Here is a 12,781-nt window from a genome sequence, read left to right as displayed (position 1 = left end):
CTTTGTGTTTGGAATTAAAAACGTGAAGTTTTTGGATAGTTAGATGTATTTTTTGAATAAATATTATATTAAAATCACTTATTTAATATCAAATAGCGGTAAGACTTATAAATGATTAAACAGATATAGATTTTGAATAGTTAGATGTATTTTTTTAATAAATATGATATTAATATCACTTATTTACTATCAAATAGCGCTAAGACTCATAAATGATTAAACAGAAAAAAAATAAAAATTATTTAACGTTGATAAAAATGCTTAAAAAATCGTAATAAAAACTAAGTATGTAGTTAAAAGCGTAAATGTTCCTTTAAAAATTTTAAACTGATCTATTCTAACCCATTGGGATAAAAGAGGGAACTTTTTTTAAGCAACTCAATATATCAAGATTGTAGAAGCATCCCTGATCCGCCCAAGTTTTTTCAGTGACCTTGCTGAGGAACTCAAAAAAGTCTCAGACAGATGCCTCTCTCAAGGAAGAGTCCTTGCCTCGGGCACTGCATTTTAATTATCATATCGATCAAGCTGCAAGTAAAAGTGACAGTCCCAGGCCCAAGGACCCTGTCAGGACAGAGAAGATCCTCGGCCACATTTTTTCTCATAGTTAGCATAACAAAGCCTGATGAGAATCGTGATGATTTCAGCACCCAGAGACAAGACAGGCCCAAAGAAGGCACCCCGAAGATCGGGAAGCGGGACAATAACCACCAAACTACAATCCCATGATCATTAGTGCATCTATAATAATGCGCATTGATATGCTAATCGCGAGTAGACAGGGCTCGATTGGAGAGACTTCAATGCCTGAATGCTACCTATGATCGATGACGATCGCTGGCAGAAATCAAATCATTTATCAATTAAATTATTGGCAAACATTGGGTTGTAGAGCCCTCGAGGCAAAGGGTTCGTATGTGCTAAAAAGATTCCCCTTTCGCCTCATTTTTGCATTGTGGCCATTGTTTTGCATTTTGCACAACTGCCAAATGATCGATTATCGATCGACAATCCCTTTGTCACCCGTCTTTGTCCTCTGCGGTGTGTTTGCCAATTCTGCTTTGATGATTTGTTGGTTTATTGTCAGCTATCCAGCGATCCTTGTGCCCTCCTCAAGGGCGTCTTTATCCTTGTTCGCCAAAGGATCGTGCCGAATATTCGCACAACCTTTGGCAGAAGACAGCGATCTTTGTTGACAAAAAGACAATTGGCTGAAATCCTTTTAGGGAGTTCATATCTCTATCAACTTCATTGTCGTTTCCCTAACTCTTTGTGGGTGTCTATTCAACAATCCAACAATCCCCTTTGTCTGGCCAATTTTTATCGGCCATTTAGGCGATTTTATTTCTTATTTATTTGCGGCATAAAAAGATCATTAAAAGCATTTTACTTTTTGTGTGTTTAACACAATTTGCTGCTATTTATAATTCCATTCAAACGCTGTGCTCAGCGAAGTCGGAGGCGAAAAAGAAAAAACATAAATAAATAAAGAGAGAACATATAATAAAGCAAAAAGCACCTGTTAACAACTTAAACTGGTTTTTGTGTGGGATTTTTTAATTTATTGTTTTATTAATTAGCTATGAAATTCGTTTTTGTCTGATATTTTTATATACACAGTCTAGAGTTGGTTGAAACTCTAAAGTTCCTTTGTCTTCCATAAAAATATCGGTTTACTAATCCATCAAAGGAATTTGAATCTCTATAAGTCTATCATCTCAAGCGTTCAGTTATCCAAAAAGTTTTGATTTACTCATTTGTTAAGTACATTTTCTGATCTGAAGTTGCAAATCGTGACGACTGAAGAAGACTCCAATTTTAAGACGCGGCAATGGATGAACTAGTTTTATATCAGGTATAAAATACCCATACCAGCTTATGCAAAGCATGCTGAAAGGAACTCAATGCGAATCAAGCCAAATGAATCATTTCCATTAATCTTCGCGTCGATCAGCCGAAAATCTCGAAGACTCAATCAGTCATCAATCATTATTCGCCATCAGAGCGTAGCCAGCCATTTCGAATCGAGGGAAGAATCCGACGGGAACTTTTTAGTGAGCGTTGACCCCCTCGAATCTCCCCTCAAACTACGCCACTGTCACGTCTTAAGCCAAACAGCAGCTGCGGCTGGGAGAAATTTAAAGACAGACTTTGATGCGATCGTAGCCCTACATTTCCCTGTGGATACTCAGATTATATGGGGTGAACATAAATCTCTTATGTCGCCTCGGGCACAAAGAGTCTATTCTTAAGGTTGCTAAGCGGATTAGGTTGCATTTTTCTGGATCGTTGCATAAATTCGATCCGCTTAGATTCGCCAGTGAAAATGCAAATCTTGCGGAAGGTTTAAAACACCAAAGTAATTATTTTATAAATAAGTTTAAACTTTATTGGTTGAATTTTACAATTTCAAATCGATTTCTCTCTAAGCTTGCCTAACAAGTAGAAAATATCCTTATTCTACTAGTTAGTTGATAAATTAGAAAGTATCTAGGGTCCTATAGCTAGGTTGATACGTTTAAATGTACAGCACACTTTTAAAAACTTCTATGTACACTATAAAATACATAATTAGCACTTATGTCTATCGCCGTACTTTGTACGGCTCCTGGCTGATATTAAAAATTTGAACTATTTAAAATCGACATATTCAAATAGTTCAGAGTTTTAAGTTGAATTTGGCTTATAGATAGTTAAAAGAGGGGCATAAATATCGCGTAGAAAATCCTGAGTTGACCTATATATAATTATCTTAAAATTCTAGTTGAGAAGGGCGGAAGAACTAAGGATTGCAGTTGGTTTCCTTATGGGTTTAGGCAGTGATGGAGTTGATTTTGGCTGAATCGTATACAACTTTAGGCTTAACTTGATTTCATTCGTGTTTCGGGGAGAGGCTTAAGGAAACCAATTACAATCCCAGCTCCCAAACCACTGCCAACTTGCGCCTAACTAAGCGTAACTTATTTATACTTGGAGTGTTTCAATTGATATGGATTCAACAGTAGAGTTTCCAGGCCTTTGAATCCATACCAGTTTAAACGAAAACCCTAAGCTAATGTCATCGTTGCTGCCTCTTTTGGCCACGACCTGGCCTGTACTATTGCGCCTTCTCCTTGGTGGCGTTCACAGCACTCAGGCCGAGGGTGAGGTGATCGCCAGCGATGAGGCCCGCGGCTCCTGGCTGATGGGCATAGTTGCGGATCTGGTGCAGCGAGATGAGCTGCGTGGGAAAGGCAGCCGCTGCTGCAGCCGCATTCTGCTGATAGAGATAGGCGGCGGTGGCCGCCGGAGGTCCGCGATGCTGTTGAAGATGTGGCGGAGGTGGGGGCGGCACTGTGGCTGATAGTGGAGTGAAGGCCGAGGATCCGGGTCCGGGAGACGGTTGGTGATGCGACTGTTGTTGCTGGTGCGCCTGCTGCTGCTGTTGCTGCTGCTGCTGGAGGTGATGTTGAGGCGTGGACTGACGCAGGACGAGATCCTCGCCGGCGGCCTCCTCGTGAGGACTGTGCGAGTGGCCTGGCGTGTCCGCCAATCGCTGATGGTGCTGCTGCAGCAGCTCCTGTTGCTGCTGCTGGTGTTGCTGCTGCAGGGAGGCGAAGTTGCCGTATGGCTGACCAGCGGCCTGCGGCAACTGCTGCTGAATGGCCTCCGCCAGCGAGGCCGCCGCACTGTCCGCCCCCATCTTCGCCCAATAGGCGGCATTCACATCGTTCATGGCCTGTCGCTGCAGATTCAAGCCGATCCCACTCGCCGGGACGTGCTGCTGGTGGGCAGCCACCTGGGCCGTGTGCCGGTGCTGCTGCTTCTCCGCCTTCTCGGCGTGCTTTTGCAGATGCTTCTGGAGGTAGGTCTCCTGCGTGTACGACTTGCCGCACAAACTGCAGATGTGCGTCTTCAGGTGCTTGGAGTCCTTGTGCTTGGGAATGTGCTCCAGCAGGGTCATCTCGTCGGCGAAGCACTTGTAGCAGGAGTTACACTTGAACGGCTTGTCGGTCTGATGGCAACGTGAGTGCGATTGCAGATTGGAGAGCTGCGAGAAGGCCTTGGGGCAGCCGGCGTGCCGGCACTTGTACGGTTTGTCGCCCGTGTGCGTGCGGATGTGCTGCTGCAGGTGCGACAACTGCGTGAACTTGCGCTGGCAGATCTCGCAGCGGTACGGCTTGATCCCAAGGTGGATCCGCGTGTGCTGCGACAGGTACGAGGAGTTGGCGAAGGACTTGCTGCACGAACCGCACTTGTAGGGCTTCGCCTGGTCGCCGTCGCCCCGACGGCCCTCCTCCTCCGGCGAGGATCCGTTGCTGCCGCTCCCACTTGCGCTGCTCATCTGCTGACGCGGCGGCGATCGACTCGGGTCATACTGAAAATAAATAAACATCGTTAGAAGTCAATATTTGTTAAAGCAATATTTTAAATATTATGATATTGTTAAATAAAATTTTAAAAACAAGATATGGTGTTGAATTATTTCAAGAGATATGTATATCGAACATATTAAGTAATTACTTCAGATTAAATTAAAAAGTTAAATCGAATTTGTTGAAAAATTAATGCACATTCAGTACTTTTACATATTGTACAAAAGGTTTTGAAGAATTTTACTGGAAAATATTAAATAGTACTAATTTCCTTTCGATTATTTTACTAATTTAAACAAACTATAATATCAAGAACGGATATATGTTGCAGACGCGTGCAAAAAGTCCACTCGTTTAATCATGTTTTTTTAAATATACATAGATTAAACATATTCTAAAATTATAAAACAAAGTTTAATCTTGAGAAATTTTACCCATTTTAAAATTGTAAACCAATGTTTAAACTTGTTTTTTTTTAAAGAGAGATAATACATATTATAAAATTATAGACCGAACGAGTGTTTACTCACAGGGCCTTTTTGAAATATGTACAATATACATTTGTATTATTCTTCAATTATGATAATGTTTGTTTAGGTTTTATAATGTTTTTAGTAAAAGTGGATTACAACGAAACTTTTAAAAATAATAACAATAATAATAAATAAAATATTTTCTTGATTCCCCTTAATATTTTTCTTGGAATCCTAGGATGGAGACACTCACCTTCTGCTCCTGCTGCTCGTGGGGCGTGGGCGGTGAGTTGGGTGCACTGTAGCTGACCTTCAGCTGGGGCGGATGCTGCTGCTGCTGCTGCTGGGGGTGGTGCAGGTGCTGCTGCTGCTGCGGATCCGGATGTGGCTGCTGCTCCATGACCATCTGCTGCTGGTGCTGCACCAGGCCGTTCTTCAGGGAGTAGTCCAGTCGCTCGGCGACATTCTGCCGGAATTCGCTGATGTTGAAGGGCTTGTAGTCGTGGACCAGTTGGGCCGTGGTCAGGTGACCCAGGGAACGCAGCTGATCGATGGAGCGGTGCAGGTAATCGCCGCTGGGGACGCCGTTCGGCGCCGTCGGCAGTTCGGCCATAAGCGGCGTCTGGTGGCCGCCGAGGGTCAGAGGGCGGTAGGCGATGGTGCGAGCGTCCAGCTTGGGGGCGTGGTGGGCAGCGGACTCAGCCTATCCGGGTGGGGCAAGTGAATGGGAGCGATGGTTTTGGTCTTCGTCGTCGGGAAGTCGACACCCCACTGGCGGGCTTACACAACTCGGCGCGTTTTTGTGCTGAAAGTACAGAAATATTGTAATTCTTGAATCCACATATTTATGCCCAGTCGGCACAAGTGCTTAAACTACTTTTCGATTCCGCCACCTTGCCGCCTCTACTCCCCGCCTTTGGGTACATTAATTTCTGCACATTAACATAAATGTGCATGAATTAATTAATTGTTTGTGAATTAAACGTGCTGCGCTCTGGAACAAAAGTCAAAAAGTGGCCGAAGAAGATATATAGCAACTGCTCAACCCAGTAAAAAAGTTGCCAATGGAGCGCAAAAAGCGAAAAGAATTAATAACAATGCCGGGCAAAAAAGAGTTGGTCAACGGAAAAAATCACAAGATAAACAAAAAAGGCGCTTGCGGCCAGAAATTGTTGGTGACAACACGATGGAAAGCGAAATGGAATCGCTTTTGGCCTGAAGAGTTGAAATCGCGGTTACTTTGTGGGGAGGTAATGGGTGATGGGTTGGCAAAAAAACAAAAAAAAAGTCAGGGGCGCCAACGGAACGTGTCAACAACCTCGAGAACTGAATGCAACTAAATCTCCGGCACTTTTCGGGGCGGCGCAGCTTAGTTCTCGATGGACCAATGATCTTCTTGGGTTGTAATCTTTAATGAAGTGCCAAAATGATTGGCGGGAAATTTAAAATTTTGAAACTTTAAGTAAAACAAGAAAGGAAGTTAACTTCGGCAAGCAGAATTTTGCATACCCTTGCAGTTATAATTATTAAATTTAATTCGAAATTCTTCAAAATATTCTTCAATAGTATAAGATATTATGTCAAAAGACACCGAAGCTATAATTTGCTTCATATTATTTTCCCTCTAATTTTCCGATCGGTCCTATGGCAGCTATATGATATAGTCGTCCGATTTTGACAAAATTAAATTCGAATTTCAGAACTAATTAAAAAATGTTATTTCCAAGCGTACGAGATTATATGTTAAAAAACACCAAAGATATAATTTAAAAAAAATTTTTTTCAATTATTCCTATGGGAGTTATAAGATATAGTTGTCCGATTCGGCTGGTTCCGACATATATACTACCTGCCAAAGACGATAGCTTTAAAACTGAGAGATTAGTTTGCGTAGAAACGGACGGACAGACGGACATGGCTAGATCGACTCGTCTAGTGATGCTGATCAAGAATATATATACTTTATGGGGTCGGAAACGTCTTCCTTACTGCGTTGCAAACTTCTGACTGAAATAATAATACCCTCTGCAAGGGTATAAAAAACAAATGGAGAATGGAGAAGTCGATACAAAAGTGTAGATTGAATTCTGCGAACTTGAAATTATCTAGTTTGAAAGCGGACACTGTTTAGATATTCGGGAACTGGCAAAAAACTCTGCAGAATTTTGAAATGTTTTTGGAAGCTGTACCAGGCACTGAATTTATAAATATTCAGATTGTTTAAAAAAACCATGTTTTTGAGTCTAATCTTTAATGAAATGCCAAAATGATTGGCATAGAAATTAAAAATTGTATAACTTCAAGTCAAATAAAAATTTAAAACAGGATATAAAACTGTAGATTGAATTCTGAGAACTCTAACATATCCAACTCGAAAGCGGACATGATTTAGATATTCAAGAACTGTCCGAAAATTCTGCCTAAATTTTTCAAAAGTTCCCGGGAGCTGGAAATATTTGTTAATTTTATCAAATATTTTCAACATTGTTTTTCGTAGGCTTATGAGAACGAATGATATTTTTAGTCTGATCTTTAATGAAGTGCCAATATGATTGACAAAGAAATTAAAAATTTTATAACTTTTAAGTCAAATAAAAATTTAAATTTCTGATAGCTCGAACAAATGTAACTCGAAAGCGGATATGGTTTAGATATTTAAGAACTGTCAGAAAATTCTTCTGAAGTTCTAAAAAGTTCCTGAAAGGCGTTCTAGGCACCAAGCGTATAAACATTCAGGTTGGTAAATAAAATATTTGTAAATTTTATCAAATTATTATCAACATTTTCGAAGACCTATGAGAAACAGCCAATGATGTTTTTTGGGTCTAATCTTCAATGAAATGTCTAACGGATTGGCGGATTTAATTCTAAGATCTCGAACATATCTAGTTCTTAAGCGGAAATGATTTTTAAAAAAACTGTCAAAAAATTCAGCTGAAACTATGCAGCATTTTGAAAAGTTCCTGGTAGCTGTGTAAGGCACTAAGTTTAAAAATATTCAGATTGGTAAATGAAATAATTAAAATAATTTGTTACAAAAAATTTGTTGATTTTGTCAATTTATTTTTGAAAATTTATGTCGTTGATTCAACAAGGAAAGTTGATAAGCTATGTGTTTGTTTGATTAAAATGTGTGAATAAGATTTATTCAGAGAATAATACTGACAAACAATAAACAACTGTTTTGAAAGTTTTTAAATGTTTTAAGTCAATCAGTTTACCAATAATGTGACACATACGCAGAAACATAAAAATATAATCTATTTTCTGTTAGTACTGTAAAATATCTGTTGAGCATACAAAATATTTAAGAATATATTAGGTCTCTGACTGTAATACCGATCATCTCGGAGGTTTATGTTCTTACTAGAAACCCGTAAAAAATTATATCTGCATTAGGAAATATTTAGACATACGCAAAAAAGAATAGACAGACTTGATATATCCAATTTGAAAAAATAAGTTTAACCAACATGTTTATTTTTTGGACTAAAACGAAAAAAGAAAATTGTTTTATGTTTATTTAATCATTGAGCCATGGCCTTAAAGGATATAAAAGGAATTCTAATTTAGTCAAGTAAACATTTCGATTTTTTAACTGAAACGGTTATTTAACTTAAACTATCTAATCTTTTAATTAAAATTAAATTGTGTGGTCAACAGTAATAAGAAAAAACAGAGCAATAGATATGTTTTATAGGTAGCTAAATCTGTTTATTAATGTGCAAAACTATAAGAGCTATTTCAGTAATAAAACAAGAACATGTATATAAAGCCAAAGCCAGATTAAAGCCTATTATCTTATGATGGGAAATAAACCTAGAACTATGGTGTGTAAATTTAAGATTCGCGCGCGAATTTGACTGCGACCTTTTGGTCGGGTGGGAGTTGACGTCAGAGGTAAATTCAATTTTTGGTTTTATTTTTTTTTTCGTTTTTTTTTCCTGCCTGGTCAAAAAACCGGTTTTGTTGTTGTTGTTAGTGCTGACGTTGGACAATTGAACAGCATGGCAGAAGGAATTCCATGGAGGGGGCGGGGCGTGGAGGGGGAGGGTAATGTAATGCAAATAAAAAAGGACGCGCCACTCGCTTGTTGCGCACATTCAGAGCGAGACGGGGCGACAAACAAACAATTGTTTGCCGCTCAAGCAATTGCAATAAAAGAACCAGCGAAAGTGGCGACCAACAAAAAAAACAGAAGCCGGAATCGTAATCGTGTAACTACAGATCTAGAAACACGGAAAATCGGCCACTCAACCTGATAAATGTAAATGGGCAATCGGGCAGGCCCCAAAAATACAACATAAAGAAAAACCCCCCAAAAAACAAAAAAAAAAACCGAAACAGAAAAAAAGGAAAAAGAGAAGCCCAAAAAGCATATAAATAAAATGGTATACACAAAAAACCTACACTACACACAAAAAACGAATCAACGAAAATTAATTGAGCGCGAGCAGCTGAAAACAAAAGAGAGCAGAAGAGCGAGCAAGAGAGCAACATAAACAAACGAGCGGGCGGACAGCAACAACAACATCAGCGCAATAACCGCAATTCGGACCGCTCTCTCTCTGCCATTCCCCCTCTCTTTCTGGTTGGGGGCGACATGTGTGCGAAAAAAAGAAGCGAATATTTGATGAATACAAAAAAAAAGTGGAAGATAAAAAAGACACAACGTCACACAAACATAAAAAACAAAAACCGCCACCGAATGAATGGGAACGAACATTAAAGTCAAACAAGCTACAAAACGGATGGTCAAATAATGGAGCACGTTTGCGAAAATGGTTTTCAAATTATTCTAGCTTAATTATTTGTTGACAGTCGCATTTGGCCAACAGTGTTTTATGTACATTATTTCTGCAGAGAGAGAATATGTGGAAGAAGTGTTCAAAATATTTGACCAGCGGGACAGTGGGGCAAAGCAGGACCCTCCATTGAAATTAAAAAAAAATTTATTGATAACCCTGCTAAAAATGTAATTTCTTTTTGATTAAAACGTACAAAAAAAAATTGTTAATATGACATTATACGTTTTAAGTTTTTTATACGACGGTGAATTCTAAAAAAAATATTACTTAACCATATTTTACTTCAATCAATTTTTAAAAAATTTTAAAATGAAAATATAAAAAAATTTAAAGTTTGGATTATGAAAAAACTGATTGACGGATATGTGAAAGTTTTTTGTAGAACAAAACTTACAGGAAAAAAAGTTTTTTTTCGTTTTTTCCGTTTTGAGCGAGTTATATGAGAAATAAACAAAATTAATTAATAAAATGTATAACTTGAAATTTATTTAAAATATTTAATTTTGATGAGGTTAAAACTATATAATTTTTGTAAAAATACAATGTGGTAAAAAAAACTTTCAAATTTATATTGACACATTTTGGAAAAATTATAAATAATACGGCTAAACTTGTTGTCTACTAAAATGTTAAGCACCATCCTTAGGGTTCATAATAACTGAACCTACCTACAAAACAACATATAAAATTGGAGCCTTTTTTTGAAATCGAATTTAAACAAATATATGTAGAAGGTATATTCACAATATTACATGTTTTTACTATATTTAAGGATTTATTTGGCCCGAGTCCTAGATTCCAGAATTATCGTAGCAAATTCCACTGTGCTTTGAGCGCGGGAAAGAGCAACAAACACACTCGAGTCTCAATCGCCAAGTGTGTTTGTCCAATAAGGCAAATAAATAAAACATGCTCGTGCATCGTAAAATACTAACCAATTTGAAAGTGCCTTTTGTGTTCCGGCGTTCGGTTCCGCTGCAGTTTTTGCCCCTTTTTTTTCTTATTTGTGGGCCAACTTTTGTTGATATTTTGGAGCACGTGTTCGCCGACTGATTGTGGGTGGGTGGGTGTGCTCACCTCTTTAGCACACACACACACACACAAGCACGCTGGTTTGTGGTTTGCGGCACTTTATTTTCGTATGTACATATGTACGTTTTGTTTGTTTCTCGGCGCCTCCCGCGATTGATTTATTTCGCGCAAATTAGCGAATTTAGTGGGGATTTGCGTAGTTTGCTACGTTCTTCTTTGCGGCGGATCGGGCCTCTCTTTCGCACGCAGAAGAAACCCCGAGTGGCAACAAGAAAAAATGGCCGCGCACGCCAAAAATATACACACAGACACCAACGCACACCAGCACTCACACACACGCGCTCGCAAGTTTCTGTTTTTTTTTTCTGCACTTGTGCTTTTTTTTGCCCTTTTTTGTCAACCTTTTCGGACTCCCGAATTTTGTCTTTTTTTTCGGCGAGTGACAGCGTTTAATTGCAATTACAACGAGCAGAGCACGTTGCGAGGGGGCGTGGGGGCGGAGGGGGCGTAAGCTCCGCTCTTCGCTTGTTTACGTCGCGGCAAACACAAAAAACAGAAACAGAAGCAGCGAGGAGGAGCAAGAATAACTGTTCGGGTTCGCGTTCGTTCGAAAACTGAAAAAAAATCACTGCGAAGAGCGCGTTTTTTCAATAATCAGTAGTAGCGCTGAGGGAGGGAGTCTCTCTTGTTCTCTGCTTTTTTCTCTCTCGCACATATTAAAAAAGGCTTGTTTATGTTTTTTATGTGTGTAGTTGGCCCTCTCTTCCTCTCTCGCGCTCTCGATTCCGGTTTTTTGTTCCCGGCGCCTCTTGTTTTTTGTGTTTTCGGGGAGGGAGGCGTGCTTTTTTTTTGGAATACCGAATTTAATTGGGCCAAATTCTGGCGAGAGGGAACAAAAAAATATCCTCCACATCCCCACATCCATCATGAATCCTTCCGGGTGTCTTGACCCTTTTGACTTCGCCGACTCGCTTTAGGATCACATTCCTGTGATGGTTATTTGACCAGTTTAAAATTCATTTGTTTAAGCAAAACTTCATTTATAAGATATTAAGAATATTGAACTTTTACTCATTTTTTTGGTTAAAAACATTTTTATTAAATCGAATGACTAATGTACAGACCAGTTGTTTTCAAATATTTTATCAATTTATTATGAATAATTTTTTAAATAAAGAATAAAAACAAATAATACTATATTTTTTTTTAAAATAAATGTTTATACTACAATTAATGTTCAATGTTTTTCTTAAAACTTGATAAATTTTTTTACTGATTTTTTCATAATTTTAAATATCCTTGTATTTGCCAATTGGTAAGCTTAAAATGAAATAAAAATATGTATATAAAATATTGGATAATGAAAAAACAACTTACCTAAGTGCCTTCACAAGGAAAAATTGTATGGGTACAATTGACCAGTTGGGATAGTTACGTAATATTTAAACATTAAATGTATTGGTCGATGCTATTCAAAAAACGTTTTGTGTGCAAATTTCCTTGAAAAAAAAACAAAGAGGAAAACCCGTTGTTTTGGATTTTTTAAGCTTTAGACAAAAAGAAAAGAAAGTTGAACTTCCATGTCTCGATTCTCAGCCAAGTACAAATTATAGTTATAGTTATGTACATATGTACAATGTACATACATATGTATGTAGATACAAGAAAAAATTGTTTTTTGTTAAATATTTTTATGTTTTTTTACATTGTACATAAATTGTGACACTTTCATTAACATTTAATTAGCTTGAAAAAAAGCTTTTGCTCAATTAAGATTAAGTTTAAACACGGCGTCTAAAAACCATTTATAATGTGCAGGAAGAATTCAAGAATCTGCTACAGTAATTTTTAAACTTTTTTATTCCCAAAAACGTAAAGAAACTTATTCCATATAACATTTTGCCATGCAAATTACATTTTTTTTAAGAGATTGCACTTGTAGATGTACAAGCAAACATTTGTTTTAGAAAAATTCGTTCCACTTACTGAGACATAATTTTTAACTTGAATAAAGCAATATTTTTATAATTTTAAGTTGCAAGTTTCAACAGCTACATAAATGTAGTAAGACTTTATACCCGATTTATCCAGAAATCTTTTTGCGCTGGCAATG

General features: G+C 38.2%; 1 protein-coding gene across 1 annotated transcript; it reads right to left on the bottom strand.

Moving 5' to 3' along the window:
- Window positions 1–2,363: 2,363 nt before the first annotated feature.
- Window positions 2,364–11,292, bottom strand: sqz (squeeze). The gene is made up of 3 exons (XM_036816848.3): window positions 10,572–11,292; window positions 5,082–5,633; window positions 2,364–4,357 (listed from the first exon to the last, which is right to left on the bottom strand). The coding sequence occupies exons 2-3, from the start codon at window positions 5,439–5,441 to the stop codon at window positions 3,098–3,100; spliced, it is 1,620 nt and encodes a 539-aa protein (XP_036672743.3). The 5' UTR covers window positions 5,442–5,633; window positions 10,572–11,292; the 3' UTR covers window positions 2,364–3,097.
- Between the last annotated feature and the right edge of the window lie 1,489 nt (window positions 11,293–12,781).

Source organism: Drosophila suzukii, chromosome 3 (genome assembly GCF_043229965.1).
Source record: "Drosophila suzukii chromosome 3, CBGP_Dsuzu_IsoJpt1.0, whole genome shotgun sequence".
Classification (NCBI taxonomy): domain Eukaryota; kingdom Metazoa; phylum Arthropoda; class Insecta; order Diptera; family Drosophilidae; genus Drosophila; species Drosophila suzukii.
Note: the sequence above shows the minus strand (reverse complement) of the source record. Positions and strands in the feature narration are given on the sequence as shown.

Excerpts from the sequence above, each read along its gene's own strand:
- sqz (XM_036816848.3), bottom strand. The coding sequence starts at position 5,441 with ATGGCCGAACTGCCGACGGCGCCGAACGGCGTCCCCAGCGGCGATTAC. Across the intron at positions 4,358-5,081 it reads ACGAGCAGCAGGAGCAGAAG|TATGACCCGAGTCGATCGCC; the intron begins GTGAGTGTCTCC and ends ATTTATTTTCAG.